The 18,890-nt window shown below is 29.4% G+C and overlaps 1 protein-coding gene across 1 annotated transcript; it reads left to right on the forward strand.

The window, feature by feature from the left end:
• Positions 1 to 12,261: 12,261 nt before the first annotated feature.
• On the forward strand, positions 12,262 to 18,393 carry LOC7475426 (3-isopropylmalate dehydratase large subunit, chloroplastic). The gene is made up of 15 exons (XM_002315555.4): positions 12,262 to 12,504; positions 12,612 to 12,749; positions 12,917 to 13,087; positions 13,593 to 13,745; positions 13,860 to 13,928; positions 14,012 to 14,128; positions 14,620 to 14,694; positions 14,812 to 14,889; positions 14,997 to 15,092; positions 15,235 to 15,284; positions 16,057 to 16,111; positions 16,291 to 16,422; positions 17,276 to 17,323; positions 17,422 to 17,580; positions 18,004 to 18,393. Exons 1-15 carry the CDS (start codon positions 12,454 to 12,456, stop codon positions 18,142 to 18,144), a joined length of 1,533 nt encoding a protein of 510 aa, XP_002315591.2. The 5' UTR covers positions 12,262 to 12,453; the 3' UTR covers positions 18,145 to 18,393.
• Positions 18,394 to 18,890: the final 497 nt, after the last annotated feature.

Below are 18,890 nucleotides of genomic sequence, written 5' to 3' on the forward strand. Positions count from 1 at the left end.
AAAGAGTTGCTCTTATTTCTTGCTTCTTCTTTTTATTTTTTTACCGTGGGGACCACGAGTCACGAAACGGCGATTTTTCTTCTTCGTTTACTTTTCATATAATTACGAGAAGAGATGCACATGCGCTGTACCGAGCTTATACTTAATAATTTTATAATTATGAATCAGTTAGATAAGTAATAGAAACTGAAAATATAATGGAACTAATATTTTGTGATAAAAAAAAAATTGTGTTAGTGATCAAAAATTTAGAGACTGAACAAAATAATTTGTAGCAATCAATAGTGTTTTGTAAGGAAATATACAGTGCTTTCGCCACATGATTTAGATTTTCTGTTAATAAAAAGAAAAAAAATTACAAAGCTAAATTCTCTACCAACTTAATATTAAAAAAAAACCAACAAAGATAATTTTGAAAGAAAAAAAACTCATGAGGAAAAACGTTGTAGCAATTGACAATGTTTTGCGAGGAAAGCTACAGTGCTTTCTCCACATGATTAAGTTTTATTACGAAGCTTAATATTAAAAAAATAAAATTAATAAAGATAATTTAGGAAAAAAATATTACAAAAAATAAAAATAAAAAAAACTGGAAAAAAACCATGCAAGAAAAAAATGTATCAATCCATAGTGTTTTGTGAGGAAAAACTTATATTTACTTGTAATTGCAATTATTAACCAGCTTAATATTTAAAAAATAAAATTGACAAAGATAATTTTAGGGAAAAACATAACGAAACAGAAAAAAACTATGTGGAAAAAAACATTGTAGCAATCCATAGTAGTTTGCGAGGAAAGTTACAGTTCTTTCCTCATATATTGTAACTGTAATTTTTAACTAGCTCAATATTAAAAAATAAAATCAAAAAAGATAATTTTGAAGAAAATCATAAAAAAAAAAACACAAAAAAAATCATGTGGAGAAACACTATAGCAATCAACAATGTTTTTTTTTAAATTACAAAACTAAATTCTCAATCGGCTCAATATAAAATAAAATAAAATCGACAAATATAATTTTGAAAAATAAAAAAAAATAGAAAAACTATGTGGGAAAACACCGTAGCAATCCACAGTATTTTAAAGAAAAAAATACAAAGCGAAATTTTTAACCAGCTCAATATTTAAAAAAAAATCAACAAAGATAATTTTGAAAAAACATGAAAAAAAAAAGGGGAAAGTAGGGGAAAAAATAAAAAAGTGCAAAAAAGAAGAAAAAGTGAAAAAAAAACAAAAGAGAAATGCACTGTGGATTCCATTGTAATCCACATTGAAGTTAAATTCTAACCAACTCAATATTAAAAAAAAATCGATAAAGATAATTTTGAAAAAAAATATTACAAAAACAGAAAACACAAAAGAAACTGGAAAAAAACCATGCGAGGAAAAACTGTATCAATCCATAGTGTTTTGTGAGGAAAAACTTGTATTTACTTGTAATTTCAATTATTAATCAGCTCAATATTTAAAAAATAAAATTGACAAAGATAATTTTAGGGAAAAACATAACAAAACAGAAAAAAAATCATGTGGGAAAAAACACTATAGCAATCCATAGTAATTCGCGAGGAAAGTTACAGTGTTTTCCTCATATATTGTAACTATAATTTTTAACCAGCTCAATATTCAAAAATAAAATCGAAAGGGATAATTTCGGAGAAAATCATAAAAAAAAACAAAAAAAAAATCATGCGGAGAAACACTGTAGCAATCAACAATGTTGTAAAGAAAAAAATTACAAAACTAAATTCTCAATCAGCTCAATATAAAAAAAATAAAAATAAAAAAACTATGTGGAAAAACACCATAGCAATCCATAGTATTTAAAAAAAAATTACAAAGCGAAATTTTTAATCAGCTCAATATTTAAAAAGTAAAATCAACAAAGATAATTTTAGAAAAAAAAATAAGTAAATGAAAAAGAAAAAAGAGGAAAGATGGAAAAAAAAATTAAAAAGTGCAAAAAAAACATAAAAAGTGAAAAAAAAAATGCACTGTGGATTACAATGCAATTGGGTTTGGGGGAACAGTGATTTCCCAACACCTTTTAGTTTTATGTATAATTTTTAATCAGCTCAATATTTAAAAAGTAAAATCAACAAATATAATTTTAAAAAAAATAAATGAAAAAAAAAGAAAAAAGAGGAAAGTTGGAAAAAAAAGGAAAGTAATTTTGAAAAAGGAAAAGAAAAAATAAACAAAAAAAAAGAAAAAAGGGGAAAGTTGGGAAAAAAATTAAAAAGTGAAAAAAAAAAGTGAAAAAAAAGAGGAATACAATGTGGATTACTATTGTAATCCAAAGTGCAATTGAATGTGGGGAAACACTGATTTCTCAACACTCTTTAATTGTATGTATAATAAAAAAAACTCTTCAATTTTTAAAACATTTTTACTTTTTCACCGTCGATTACAGATGTTTTTAAAAATTAGCACAACAAGTTAAAAATTTTAACATAATAGTATTATTTAATAAAATAATATATTTTTATCTTATTGTAATTTTATAAAATATTATTTATAAAATATTATTTTTTAAAAGTTACAAGGTAGTTAATGACATTTAAAGATGGCGTGTTTTTTAAACATGACAACTTAACATGTAGTCTCATTACTAATTATTTGGCTCAACTGGTTGGTCGGTTGATCTAGTTGTATGAACTAGTTGACCGTTTTATACGAAAACAATAATATTTTGATTTTTTTTTCAAATATATTTTACGAGTTAAAATATATATTTTTGTACAACTTGTAGATTAAAAAACAAACTCCAATTAAAATCTCAAAAAATTATTGTTCACATGGTAACTGTCCTTTATTTTTCATTGTTGGTGATATGGTCTAGTATGGGTCTGTCATAACTAGATGAGTATATGTCTTAGACATATTACATGGATAGCCTAGCAAATGCATTTATGGACCGATATGACAGGTCTAAGTTCAATAAGAGGTCGGGTCGCGCCTGACTAGAATGATAGCTCGAAATAACAATAATTCTTGATTCAACCATTGGATCGCTTTTAATTTTTTACAAAAGTTTCGGGATGTTGTTTTCCTTAGAGTAGTTTTCTTTCAAGAATTCTTACTCAAGTTCTTACACCTTCTACTGACCGTCGAATCTTTAGATTTTAGAAATCTTGTTCTATAGCCCTAGTTTTGGCAATTTACTAATTTTCCTTACAAAATTAGTCGATCTTAATTGATCATTACAAACCGGTCGACTAATTAATCTTGAATTTAATAGGTATTGTAGTTATGAACCGTGATATTAATTGAAATTTTATCATGATTTTCATCTGCAATATTTAATTAATATTGCAATTTAAAAATAGATATTTAATTAAATGTTATTTTTAAAAATCGTGATTTTTAAAAATATTTTATTTTATCAAAACTTTTTATTCCTTGTTAATTCATCATTTTTATTATTATTTTTTAATGGTACTGCCTAATTTGGCCGTGGTTTACGTGCTGGATTGAACAAAATGTTTTTAAAAATAAAAGAATGAAATTTGCCTATATAGTATCAGACCACCACCCAAAACTCTCTCTTTCTACTTTCTCGCTCCCAAAAATCACAACTCGTCTATGTTGTAGGGGCTAAACGGTGTACACGGAAGTTTGCTGAATTCAGCAGACTTGAAAGTTGTCAAGATGGATTAACCCCCACGATGATTTAACTATAAAAAAATCAAAACTTAACATGAATTAATGCACCTAATTAATATATATTAAAAGAGCTTTTTTATTATTATATCATCATTACTGTACATTATTTCACGTATCACTTATAGATTCAAGCAGTGATTTTTAAGAATTTTCAATTTCATTATCAAACTTTTATTTTATATAATTTAGCTTTTTTAAATCTAAATTAGCACTTAATTGCATTTTTTTTTTATAAGGAAATGTTGAAATGAAAGATAAAGAACTAAAGTGAAAAAAATAGGTGAAAATGATGATGATTTTGAAATTTGTCTTAAAAGTTTATTTTCATCCATTGTTATTTTTTGGCCTTTCGATAACCAGTCTATTTAATTTTTAAAATTTTAATTTTGGTATAAATTTTTTTTTTTTTTATTTTTCAGTCATTTTTTTAGTGGGGGGAGAGGGACTCGCCAAATTTTGGCATGGATAAAGAAAGTTGTCATTGATGGTGATTTCAACCACTAAAATGATCGCTTTTTATGTCAAATGATTCCATGTGATAAAATGAGTTTGAACTACGTGTTTTTTTATCTTGAAAATGCCTAAAAAAATAAGCTCAGAAAGATTTTTGGTTTCAGGTTTTGAGGTGTTTTTTTTTTGCGTTTTTTAAGGCCATGAATTACAAGGTTCCCGTGGTGTTTTCTATGTCTTTTTAAGTCAAAAATATATTGAAAATGGTTTTTTGGATGGATAAAAAACATGAACCTCGTTTTTTCAGCCACCACAGTGGCTAAAATCTAAGAATCTTAACGACGTGTTGTCTGTTTTTTCAAAAGAAACATCTCTCTTGCCCCATTAATTTAAAAAATAAAAATTGGCTTACCAAGCTCAGCAGCGTCTGACCTCATTTTTTTTCTTTTTATTTTTTCTAATTAATAACCTTTTATGTCTTTTTTTTACATAATTTTTAAGTTTATGTTTTAATTGATAACCTTTCCTTTTATTTTATTAAAAAAAAACCATCTTCAAACTTCAATCTCCCTCGTACCCCCCCTAAAACCACTAGTTTTAAAGACAAAATGAAAAAAAAAGAATTCATTATCCAAAAAAACTAATCCCCCTAACAATATTATTGTGCCCCAAGACACATATTACTATTTATTACAATAGTGTAATTAATATTTTGCCCCTTTGTCATTTTATCTTCAGCCTTTACTTTAAAGGTAAGGTGATCTTTTCACCGTGACATAAAAAGTCTTTAGAGAATCGTGTTGGGTTATTTTGGTGATTGTGTTTTGTAATGCACAGTAAAATTATAAATGTAACCATTGAATAAAATAATCCAATGTTTTCTGCACATGGTTGTTTTCGTATTTTCATATGTTATAAAACAATTGAATTACTACATTATCCTTACAATTTGAATTTTAGCCTTGGCTTTAGGGGCTTGGTTGTAATTTCACCATGGTTTGTTTGTTAATATTGTTTAGTCCTAGGGGCATTTTTAGTTTCTGCACCAAAAAAAACAAAAAAGTTGTAGACATGTGCCTCGCAAGCCTTAACACATCAGTCATTTCGCCGCCTTCTGACGATGTGTGCAGCTAGCTCTGACAGATGTAACCGTGATTCCGCCCCAACATTTGATTCGTCCCGGCGTCCTTTTCCTCTTTTGGTGGCATATGTATGACGGTTCAACGTGGTTTAACCCGAAAATGCTTTTCTTTCTTTCTTTTCCTTCTCTTTCTTAATTGGATTGCATGTTAGCCATGCAAAAGTTCATATCAACCCTTCAATCTATTTTTTCTTTTGATTTAATCCATCTTCTCTTATTTGCAATTGTTTTATTTACATTGATTGTTTCTAATTGGATTTTATTTTTGATTTCATCCATGATCATTTGATTTTTTTAATTTGTTTTCAAATTTGATCATCGTTCTTTTGATTTCTATTTGCTTTGTTTTGAATCATTTTCTTGATTGATTTGTTTTTCTTCGATTCCACACAAAGACATTTATTTTGATTTAATTTTTATGTCAAACTTGGTCATAATTTTTTTATTGTTATTTTTAATCATTTTCTTAATGGATTTGTATTTTACAATTCCATCCCTAAACATTTAATTTCTTTTGATTTCTCCCATAACATTTAATTTCTTCTAATTTTTATGTCGAATTTAGTCTTACTTCTTTTAATTGCTATTTTGTTTTTGTTTTTTATTTTTTAATTGATTGATTTTCTCAATTTCATCATTCAATGTTTGCTTGATTAAGAATCTTGCTTCTTTGTTTGTTCGAGTTTGCCTTTAATTGGATTACCATTGTCTCATTACCTGGATAATAGATCTAAAGGATTAGTCCGGCTCGACTTTCATCTTTTTTAACGCATTTTTTTATTTATTGTTTGCCGGAGTTTTTTTTCGCTTTCCTATATATAGGGTCATCTTAATTTCTTATCCTAGGTTATGTATTTGATTTGTTGGCTATTAGGTTTGCTCAAGACTTTTTTTGTTATCTATTTTTTCTACCTTGACAATTTTTTAAAAATTTATATTTTTAAATTGGCTTATAATAAACTTCTTGATGGGACCCGAATCCAAGGTTTCATAGGTTGCAAGCTTTTTAAGATTTGATAATGTTTAGGATGTTTGTCCAAGTTTACTTGGTTTTTATAGATGTTTTCAATTTCACCACCTATGATTTTTTTAATCTTTAAAATTTGAACCTTATTATTTTAATTGATATTTATTTTATGTGGGATTATTTTTTTATTTTCTTCATTAAATTGCATCATCTCTAGGTTTTTTCTATTAAATTTTATCATCATTCTTTTTGTTGTTTTTGTAGGTTTTTTTATTAATACTTTTCTATCGATCTTATTTTTAAAAATTAAATTGGTTGAGAATTATGTTTCTTGATTCAATCAAGGTAGAAAATTTCACAGGGTGTGATTTTTAGAGATTAGATCAAGTTTAAAAGGTTTGCCTTATTTTTTTCTTCTAAATTGATGTTATCTTATTTTTTATCATTTTTTTTAACTTTAGTTTTGTTATTTTTTTCGATTTAATTCTATTGGGTTAGCTCCCAATAATTTTTTCTTATATTTCACTCCTATAATTTTTTAATTTATAAATAATCTATCATATTATAAATAATTTTCAGTTTCACCTCCCGTGATTTTTTAATCTTTCAAGTTTGGTCACAATTCTTTTAATTGCAATTTTTTTTGTTCGTGATAATTGTTTTTTTAGATTTCATCCTCCTCAGGTTTTTTTTATGTCATAATTTAGCCCCATTCTTTTTTTATTGATTTTTTTTGCAAGTTTTTTATTAATAGTTTTTTCAACGATTTCATCTTTCAAAATTAAATCGGATGATATTTAAACTTTTTGATTGAACTCGGATCTATAATTTAACAAGTTGCAAGTTTTGTAGATTAAATTATATTTAGAAGATTCGCTCAGGTATGCTTGCCTCCCCTTTTATGCTGATGTTTTTTTTTTTGGAAGTTTGACTTTTTTTTCTGGTTTTCCTTTAGATAAGCTAGTATTTGTTTGTTTTATAATTTGAACAGGATAAAGTGTGGTTTTTGTTTTTGTTTTTTTTTAATATTTAAATTTTCAATCTAACCATTGATTTTGGGACTTAAATTTTTTTTATCCTATTATTTTTTACATAAAAAAAATATTTAGCCTGTGGCAATATATGGGCAACATGTCTAGGTAAGATCTAAAACTCAAGACGATGGAAAGAGCATTTTTTTAGTCGTAATTCATTCGGTTATTTTCCTTTTGGGTTGATGATTAAAGGTATTTTCAGCAAAAAGCTACTTGCTCTTGTTATATATAAAAATATTCTTTTTTTTTTTAACTGGTTAGCTAAGCAATCATAATAATCCTTACGTTAAATCTAATTTGGTAAAAAGTAAAGGTGCGATGCAGAGTGTTTTTTACTTGAAAATATATTTAAAAATAATAAATTTTTTGTATTAATAAATAAAAATCATAAAAAAACTAAAAAAAAATATTAATTTAATACATCTTCAAACGAAATACTTTTTTAAAACACCTAAAATACAATTCCAAACCCAAAAAACAAATGGTGATTTAACCATAGAGTTGCCAAATGGACTTTCAGTCTACCACATCGTCTATATAGAAAACATAACACATGTTCATTCCATAGCTATCAGACCTAGGTTGGGCTGGTGGGTTGACTCAGGATCTTGACTGATTCTAAAGGTGATAAAGAAGGGCTTAGAATTGACCTATGACCCTATGGAAACCTATTTTTCTAGAAAAATTGAATCTTTGATTTAATTTTTATTTTTTTATACGCGAAACAAAAATTACATTTTTCTTAACAAAAAGAAAAATTAAATCAATGAATAACAAAAACATAGGCGTTGCCTCACGTGTATCGGGGGCAATCAAATGTTTTCCTCTTACTCAACTTTTTTCTATTGGTTACTAACTCGTATCAAATTTCACTATATAAATACTATAAAAAACTTTTATTTTTTTAGTATGGGATTGAAAATCTATTATCATATGTACTCTAGGTTCACAATAAAAAAATATTGTTTGTCTAATGTGGGATATGAAATGTTTTTTATTTAAATATTTCAACTTAAAATGAGAATACAATAGATGTTCAACGTGGGATAAAAAAACATTTTAAAATAATTTCTTAAATTTATTTATTTACAACATGTATAGCATGCATCCACATGAATTGTTTCTTAATTTTTTTATGTTGGATATTAAAACCACAATTTTTTTTTGAGATTGACTTAGGTCAATTTATGTGACTTAAGACCCGATTCCTTAGTTGGGTCAAACCTCGTGCCTAATCTGATAACTTGCCTTAAAAAATTTCTCCGTGTATATTTGTCAATACTTTATCTTTGCTTCCAAACTTTATTTTTCTTCTATGTTTCTTCTATATCTACAAAAATGTTTCAATTCTCCCATTGATTTTGAAATGGTTAACCAAAACTAACTTTTTTTTCATGTTTTTCTCTCTGTTTGTTCTCATTCTCCCCTCCCACATCCGCATAAATATTATAATAGCTAACATAACACTTTAAAAAACTTCAAGAGAAATTACATTAAATTTACATAGTATAACAATGAAACAGCTAGTTATTTGATACAAACTTCGCTTCAGGCCATATTTTTTTTTCAACAATAAAATATCGAATATGTAGGCTTTTTTAATATATTTGTTTACATAAAAAAAATCTTAAGGTCAAATTAAAAAGTATATACACATATTTAGTTAAATAAATCAATAATTATTTATGTTAATAAAAAAATAAAAAAATCATTAACAATAACTAAAGACATAATTAAAAAAATAAAGAGACGAATGTAGATTAAAATATTTAATCTTGCAACACATGTTATTTATCTGGTTGTGTTCAATGACTCTTTTATTAAAATTCATTTTAATTTTATCAAATTGTAGTACAAGTAGACACACATGAAATTAATTGAATAAAATCAAAGTGAAAAAAATATCACACAAAATTGCACTTATTAGAACAACTATCAAAAAATAAATATTTTTTATTTTTAAAAATAAAGTATATTAGTGTGCGTGCATGTATATAGATGAATTAAAATAATTTTTTTAAAAAACTAAACAGATACAACATATTTTTTAAACAACTACTATTTAAGAAATACTAAATAAAAAAATAAGAGAGAAGGGGTATTATTTTAAACATTATTTTTTAAAAAATATTAAACAAAAATATGTAAAAAGAAAATTATTTTAAAAAAACAAGTAAAATTAGGGGGGGAAAAAAGATGTTAGGCGTTGTTGGGCCTCACAAGTCAAGCCAACACACCTAGTCCATTTTGAAAGAGTTCACACAGGTTGGCCTTTGTTTTTTAAAAAATTGTTAATGGGACAAACAACATGATGTCCATTCCAAATGTTTTTGAAAAAAAAATCAAAACGATGTGTCATATGTTTTTCCCTATATTACGCCCATTGTGATTGCCAGAAAAATCAAGGTTTATGGTTTTTTTTTACTTATTAGTCCATTTTTCAATCCTTTTTTTACCAAAGACATCTAAAAATATCATAAAAACCTTGACAAACTCATCAATGGCCTTAAGCAACCTAAAAAACTACACAAAACCTTTAAAACACAAATCTTGTCTGGTTTATATATGGTGTTTTAGACAATTTCAATGTGAAAAATCACCCAATTGAAGCTCTCCTCGCAAATAGAACCGACGACACCAATATCAATTATATTTGGTGGTTGGAATCAACATCTACATCGACTCTCTCTCTCTGCCATCATAGTCCGATGATCTCACTCTTCTCTCTAATACATGGATTAGAAAATAATAAAATTGAACTTCTGTACACAAATCAAACCGCGGTAAGATTAAAGGATTAAATAGGTATAACCTGCAAAGTTTGAGGACTAAATTGAACTCTTAAAAAAAACTTTGAACTCACTGTGCATTTTTAGCTACTTTTCCACACCGATTCTCATTTTTTTTTAACTTTGTCATTGGTCAGTAAATTTGAGCCATTTGTCATTTAATACAAACCTAAAAGGATGTAATCGTGCAAATACAAAGTTTAAGAATCAAATTAAAAAAAAATTAAACAATAAATCCACAATAAAATGTGAGGAGATGAATAATGTTTTTTCTACAATAAAACACCCACATATTTTAGTGTTTTTTTTTATAGTTATAATAATAATATAACGGGAATAATATTAAAAAACTAAGAGATACATAAGCACGGCATCCATGAAACCTGACACGTATAAAATTCACATAATTTTTCACATTTATTTACTGTGAGAAACTCTAAAAGGCTAGGGCATTCTACTTAACAATTCACATGAAATATCCATTTCGCCATTTCAAGTCAAGATCAATAAACTAGTTACCAAGGGCAATTCGATAATTACATAGTTGTTCATTGGACATTGTCAAATTTAAAAGTCGCAATTAAGTATTTTTACTTTTATAACACCTGCTGAAATGACTTTAATACCTTTAGATTCATTTTTTTAAAAGCTAGCATGTAAGGGTATTTTTGTATTCTTATTTTATTTTTTTCAAACGCAACAAAATAACTTAAGCACCCTTAAAAGTAGAGTTTTATTTAATCTACATCCACATGTATTTTTATCTTTTTAATTCCTATACAACATGGTGTGATGGATAAAACTATTTTATGGCTTGATGACCCTTTCTTATTATTTTGACATTGCAAACTTTCAAAACAATTTTTTAATTTGTTTTTTTTTAGATTTGGTTCGTTTTTTATTACTATTTATTTCATTTGAAGTAATTTATAAAATTGATTTTATTTTTAATTTCATTATTTTTCATTGTTTTTACATGTTGGATTTGGTCCCTATTTTTCTAATTGCTATTTGTTTTGTTTGAATTAATTTTCATGGTTGGATATTTTTCAATGATTTTGTCCTCCAATTTTTTCCCTTGCCAAATCTGGTTCCTATTCATTTGATTGTTATTTATTTTACTTTGATGAATTTTTTAAATTAATATTTTTTTTATAGTTTCATCATTTAAAATTAAATTGGTTGGGAATTTAGCTTATTGACTGAGCTTGTGTCTGTAATTTTACTGGTTGTAGGTTTGAGAAATTAACCAGAATTTAGAAGATTTAAGGGGGTCTTGCTTGTTTTTTTTTTAAAAAAATATTTCATACAAAAAAACCCTCATGCGCTTTATAGCCGTGTAATTAAATGGAAAATAATCTTTGGGATAAAAAATTTATTGAATTTGATGATGTGCTTGATTTGTGTCGTGAGTTTGGTTGGTTGACTCGAGTTCACTAATTTTTTTTTAATTGAGTGTTGCTTTTTACGAATTGCATCCTTCAACATTGAGTTAACTGATGACTTAACTTTTCAATTTGGTTTTTGCAAGATCATCCATGCGGGTTTCGCTAATAAACCCAGGTTAACTTATATAAATCCAACATGTTTTCATCTCAACATCAGGCAAAAATATCGTTAAGTATGCAACTAATTTTGAATTCATGGTTAAAATCTATTTGTTTTTCTAGAAAACACGTTAGTGATACTTATAATTTTTTTTATGGTGTTCGAGAATTCTTTTGCTTTAATCTTTGTTATAGCGCAGACTAATTCTATTATTATTTAATTAAATAAATAATTTATTATAAGAAACAAAATTTTTAGATATAACCATGTTACGAGATAAAATACATCTCTCTATGTATATCTATTTACTTTTTGAGTTTATATTTTAGTTATTTTCAATATTTTTTTATGTTTTACTAGCACAAAAAATCATATAATTAAATAAAAAAATTACTTAAAGAAACAAGGTTATTAAAATAAGTCATCATGTGAAATTAAATATTTTAATTTATATTTATTTCTTGGTTTTTTTCCGTTCAGTCTTTACTTATTATTATTTTTTTTATATTTATGGATATGTACAAGTTTTTTAATTTTTTTATGACTAAAAATACTTTAAAAAACTTATATATTTTGTTTTTAAAAAATTAAATTATTTGACCCGCGATGGAACGCGGGTCAAATAATGAGTCATATTTCTAATAGGGTAGGATACAAAATAAACCGGACTCATCAGAGCCACAAATCGCATGCCTGTATTACTAGCAGACTCGTGTGTCGAGCGTGCTCTTCTTCTTCTTCTCTATAGCAGCCTCCATTTTTTCTTCCTAAGGACAAGACAGGACAGGAACCAAACACAGCATTGCTAACTTAAAACGCTAGCAGAGCAGTGGTTTTTATCATCAAACATTGCCAGTCATGGCTTCCTCTACCATTTCTCCAAACTCCACATTCTTCATCACCAAAAAGGTTTAGACTTTTTTATCACAATCTTCTTGCACTGTACAATTTTTTTTTTGTTCTGGTTTCAGTTACTATGCACTCGGGTGAGATTTGTTTGTTTTCTGATGCTGAAGGATCCGGGTTTGTCGGCCTTTTCTTCATCATCACCATCACCCTTTTCGATCCCCAAATGCAAGAAATCAATTTCAAAAAAAATAGTATCGGTCATGGCTCCTCAGCAATCAGAGCGCAGGCCTGCCACAACTGGCTCGGTTAGCTTCCTTTTGTTTTACTTATTCCTTTTTTTTTCCAGCTATTTTGTTTTGGTTCTGACTAGGTGATGTAAAGCTTTTTTTTTTAATTGCTGTCTTTTTCATTTTTCCAATATTTGATTTGATGTGTTACCATGGTGATGGTTTTTCTCATGGTGAATTTGTAGGTCAAGACTGCGTTGACAATGACAGAGAAAATCTTTGCTAGAGCCTCTGAGAAGCCCCAGTTGATCCCAGGTGAGAATGTTTGGGTCAACGTTGATATCTTGATGACCCATGATGTTTGTGGCCCTGGTTCTATTGGGATCTTCAAGAAAGAGTTTGGACAGGATGCTAAGGTATTCGATTGTTTTAGACTAGCTTTTTTTCCTTTGCAAGTAGTTCTCGGATTCTTTTTTAAGAAAATAGGTACTTGAACGGGCTCTTGTTGTTTTACTACATGATAAGTTGATAAATTTAAATAGATTTTATGGTTTAGTTTGGATTTCCTAGTGTGAGTGTAAAACAAGGTGTTCATCATGATACGGGTGTTTGATGCTGCATGAAACGGAGCCTAATACTTTGGAGGCTCTGTTTTCTTGAATACTGCATGAAATACCAGACCGATTCAATTTCCATTTGATGCCCAGAAACTCCATTTATTACTTCAGAGGTTTCAATAAATGGCAAATGGTGTTCATTTCTACCCTATTTTTTCCCATTTAGCATAATCTTCGAATTAATTCTTGAATTCAAGAACTGACATTCTCAATATTCCGACCCTCTCTCTCTCTGTTTGTATCTCTAGTCTTTTTTTTTCTGTGCTCCAAAGTACCTACCTGACTCACTCTTTAAAAATTGCAGGTTTGGGATCGTGAAAAGGTTGTCATTATACCAGATCATTATATATTCACTAAAGACGAACGTGCAAATCGCAATGTGGATATATTGAGAGATTTCTGCAATGAACAAAATATAAAGTACTTCTATGATATCAAGGATCTTGGTAACTTCAAGGTATGGTTCAATGACAATTTATTTAATTAAAAAATTCTATACATTTAAGTAATGAATTTGTGGTTACTGCTATTTTCTGACATTGAATGTGCATATTACTTTGTGACTTTGCAGGCTAACCCCGACTACAAAGGTGTATGCCATGTTGCACTTGCCCAAGAAGGTCATTGCAGGCCTGGAGAGGTGCAATTTTTTATCCTCATTGAGTTGTCAAATTTATCATTTATATTGAAGGAAAGCCAGTAATCATGCATTATGAACTTCAGGTCCTGTTAGGAACAGACTCACACACATGTACTGCTGGAGCATTTGGCCAATTTGCAACTGGAATTGGCAACACTGATGCTGGTTTTGTATTAGGCACTGGGAAGCTCCTGCTCAAGGTTTGGAAAATTGATCCTTTATTTTGCATCCTTATTCTTATATTGTATAGGGTGCATGAAATACCTGATCTTATGACCTCACATCTATAGGATCCAGGCTTTTTCCCCCCCTCCTAACTCCTCATGTTCCCCTTTGACCTGTCAATATCCTGGTGGTTTTGTTTCCTTTTTATGAAGCAAATTAATTCTATTTGAATTAAGTCATCAGCCTATTCTGTTCATTCCTTGTGTATTTTTAAACTGCAAGTAGCAGGTGCACTCTCTACATTCCTGCACCTGGATGTTCTAAAAGTCACTATAAGCCATAGTTCTCAAAAGCACAAAGAACTTGATGTTTGTGAAAAGTTAATCAAACTGTGTTGTTCTAATTTTTTTGAGCTTGTAGATGTGTTAATTTTGTCATTTCTACAAATTTGTGTTCTCATCTGGATTGAATTGATTGTGGTATTGCCAACTTTATTTACCTATGATTTTGCTTCTTAAATTTGCAGGTGCCCCCAACTCTGAGATTTGTAATGGATGGTGAAATGCCTGATTATTTGCAAGCGAAGGACTTGATTTTGCAAGTAAATTTACTTGGGTCTTAGGCATTTGTTTCCTTTAAATTGCCACTTAACATATGCTTAAAAATATTAACTTCTGTTTTCTGTATCAATTGTGCGATGTTTGTTGTCACTCTTCAGATTATTGGTGAAATATCTGTTGCTGGTGCCACATATAAATCGATGGAGTTTGTTGGCTCAACTGTTGAAAGTTTAACTGTGAGTAACCATCGGTATCTTTAGGCGAGCAATATGCGCTTCAGGTTCTATCTGTGCTAGTTAAATTGCACTTCAATTGATTTTTTTATTGTCTGTCTTCGATATAGATGGAAGAGCGGATGACATTATGCAACATGGTTGTTGAAGCTGGGGGAAAGAATGGTGTTGTCCCTGCTGATAGCACTACATTCAAGTACCTTGAGGTATGCCTCACTGATTTTTAGATGAACTATTCATCATTGCTTAGGTTTTCTTTGTTTTCATTATGGACGATATTTTCTTTTGCATGATTCTGAGCTATTTTTCCTAGCAAGAGTTTACAATGTTATATTTTGTTGTGCACAGGATAAAACGACTCTGCCATATGAACCAGTTTATAGTGATGCGCAAGCAAGGTAGGTTTGTGCAAACTAAGTGTTTGCCAAGAATTAATTTCTTAAGTTCTTAGGGTTCTCTTTTTACTTATTGTTTTAGTTACCCTATGATATTTTGAGAACACATTTCTGACTGACTGGTTTCTCCATTCCTTCCATTTGGAATTTGAAAAAGGTTTTGAAAAAATCTGCCTGATGAAACTACCATAGACAATCAAAGTATTGAATCATTTTTAATAGTGTTTTTTGGGTGGTAAATTGGGGCTTTCCCAGCTGAAAATAGTCATCAAGATTCTCTACTTCGTCTGGTTTTCTGGTGACTCTATAATGGGATCTGTAAAAATAAAACAAAATGCTCTCATATATGTACTGTTTATAGGAAAATGGTCATATATCAAAATTCTGTTTAGATTTTGGATCGTTTTTTTCTATAATCATGTTCAGTCATTAACTAAATAATCTAAAGCAATCAAATTTTATAATGTGATATGGATAATTAAAGTTATGGCATTGAGCATATATAGATTGAGTTGACTTTTTGTAACTTTAAGGTTGTCTATAGCTGTATTTTACTTCAGGCAGTCAGTGCCATAATTTGGTCTTTTAGAAACTCTTATACTGATTTGAAAAAAAACTCAAAGGTCATTGAACACTATATTATTTTTTCTGCTGCAGGATCATGACATTAACTTTATTATTGTAATAGGTAGTCACTACTAGAATATTGATAAGAAGTTCCGTGTCGTGATTTTGGTTTTCATTTATAGTGATGGCATGTTTCTTTGGCTTCTAGATTTCTTTCAGAGTACAGATTCGATATCTCAAAATTGGAGCCATTGGTTGCAAAGGTGGGTGATTTTTTTTTATGTTTGAGTTTATGGATTCTTTTTTTTTTTCAATATTTACAGTGGGGGACCAAAACTTTGATGGACCTATATTGATTCTATCACAAAAGCTGTTATTATCTCAGTTCTTGGAGATTGCTTTTTTACCATTGAAGAAGTGATGCAATCTTATATTTTTGCAGCCTCATTCTCCTGACAATCGTGCTTTAGCAAGAGAATGCAGAGATGTCAAAATTGACAGAGTATATATCGGATCTTGTACTGGTGGAAAAACAGAGGATTTTATGGCTGTAGCCAAAGTCTTTCTAGCTTCTGTAAGAGCCATATATCTATTTTATTTATTTCATGATGTTATTGCTGCTGGACTGTTGGGTTGTTATTTCAACGCAGCATAGAGTTAATTGAAGCAGCTACCGAGGAAGAAATTTTGCTTTTACTTTTATAATAATTTCAATTTGATTTGGTAGCACTTCTACTTGTGTGGGCCTTTTAACCATGGTCAATAAAAGTATAAATTCAATCATATCCTCCAGTTGATATTGATTCCTAATTAGACTGGGCTTAATTTATTTTTTTTATCCTTTTAATTTATGGATATTGGGGTATTTTTATTAGGATTATATTTATAAATCTGTGCAGTTCCTACTGTGGTTATCTGGTATTTTTGTTGAAGCTAGAATCTTCTAGGAAGTCTTTTTTCGAGTTCTAAGTTAGCCACTTATGGCCCATTATATGTAGTTTTGATCATAGACAGCTAAGAAAATTTTGAGTCTATAAACAACCCCACATGTACTGATTTCTAAATCTAACTCATTGCCGGTGCTAGTAAGCTTTTCTCTGTCCTTCATCTATAAAAAATTGAATATCTTTCTTCCTCCATAGTATACTCATTTCTGATGGCTAAGTTGGATTGTCATCTATGTAAAATTTGAATATCATTCTTCCTTCATACTCATTTTTGCTTGCTAATTTGTATGGTTGTGGCATGCAAATGTGCTTGGGCACAATTGATAGGAGTTAATAGCTCTGAGCATTTGATTTAGGGTAGTGTGGCAGTTTAATCTTTGTTGCAAATAGTACAGTGTTTTACACTGAGATTCGGTTTAACCCTTACATTGGTTCCATCCCTCTTCTTAGACTTGATTTATCCTTTCGATTTTTGTCCAGGGTAAAAAGGTCAAAGTTCCCACATTCCTTGTCCCTGCTACCCAAAAGGTTTGCAATGCTTATTAACTGTCTTCAAATGTGTGGATTAATTGTAGAGTACTTCGTTATACATGTAACATTACATATTCATATCATAAAATTTACAGGTTTGGATGGACGTATACACTCTCCCAGTACCAGGATCTGGTGGCAAGACTTGCGCCCAGATTTTTGAAGAAGCTGGGTGTGACACGCCTGCAAGTCCTAGCTGTGGTGCCTGTTTGGGAGGCCCTAAAGACACTCATGCTCGCATGAATGAGCCTATGGTAAGTTAATTTTTTTCTCCTGCTACATCTTAGTAACACGTATAGGTTGACCATTCTGCCTTTCTAGAGTTTCTTTCCTGATTCCTGCTATAAATAAGCTCTTGAACATAACGTGCTGGATTATTAGCTTGTTTAGGCCTTGCTTGATTCCAAAGAACAATTGAAGGGAAATGCTGAAAATAACATTTTTTTTCTTGACCTTTTTTCTTCCCTTTCTTTCCCTCAAATCATCGTGGACGAGACTGTCGGATATATAAATCTAGTTGATTATTTTACCAGTCCACTAGAAGTTACCCTTATGCATCGCTAATGGTTGCCTACCATGTGTACTTCTGCGTTATACTCTGACTGGGAAAAGATTGAGGGAGGCGTTTATGATTTTCAGATATTCTGTTAACTGCTGCAAGGGCTTTGTCATTACAGGTCTGCGTCTCGACAACAAATAGGAACTTCCCTGGCCGTATGGGACACAAGGAAGGCCAGATATATCTTGCCTCTCCTTACACTGCCGCAGCATCTGCTTTGACTGGTTTTGTCACTGATCCAAGGGAGTTCTTGCAGTAGGCATTGGTGTCATGTTTCTTTGCACCCAAAACTGTACCCGTAATTTAGTAATGTGGGAGAATAAATAGTTGGTGCTATTCCGAGTCCTAAAATTTCTAGCATGTCTCAACCGTTATGCTGCTTGTATGTAACATGTTTACTTGAGGTACAATATCGCACTTTAACCATTTTGAAGTGTTCATGTACAAGGGATTGTGGTACGGATGGAATATGTTGCTTATAATGGCACTTTACCCTATTTTACTATGAGATCAGGGGTGTTTGAGTTATGAAGAAGCAGTAGTTGTTTTAGTGTATATTTTTTTGGAAATATATTAAAATAATATTTTTTAGAAGCAGTATTTAATTTTTTTTTATGTGTATTTTTTTTTGGAAATATATTAAAATAATATATATTTTTTAAAAAATTATTTTTAACCTAGCTAAAAAAGATATTAATTTAAAGAAAATATCAAAATTTTTGAAAACTCTCCAAACAGGAGTATTTTACTCTGAACGATAATATTATTTCTTCAAGGGCTAAGGGAAGTGAAGGGCATCTCTCTCTCTCTCTGTGTCTCACAAAAAATTCTTTTAAAAATCAGTATATTAAAATATTTAAAAATATAAAAGAATTAATTTTAAACATAATTTTTTTTTAATTTTTAAAAAACTTTAGCCATGGTTCGACATGTTATGATAGAGATTGGAGGAGTGACTTAACATGTGGTTATCTGGGCATGGCTCTTACTGTGGCATGGAAGACA

Source organism: Populus trichocarpa, chromosome 10 (assembly GCF_000002775.5).
Source record: "Populus trichocarpa isolate Nisqually-1 chromosome 10, P.trichocarpa_v4.1, whole genome shotgun sequence".
Lineage (NCBI taxonomy): Eukaryota > Viridiplantae > Streptophyta > Magnoliopsida > Malpighiales > Salicaceae > Populus > Populus trichocarpa.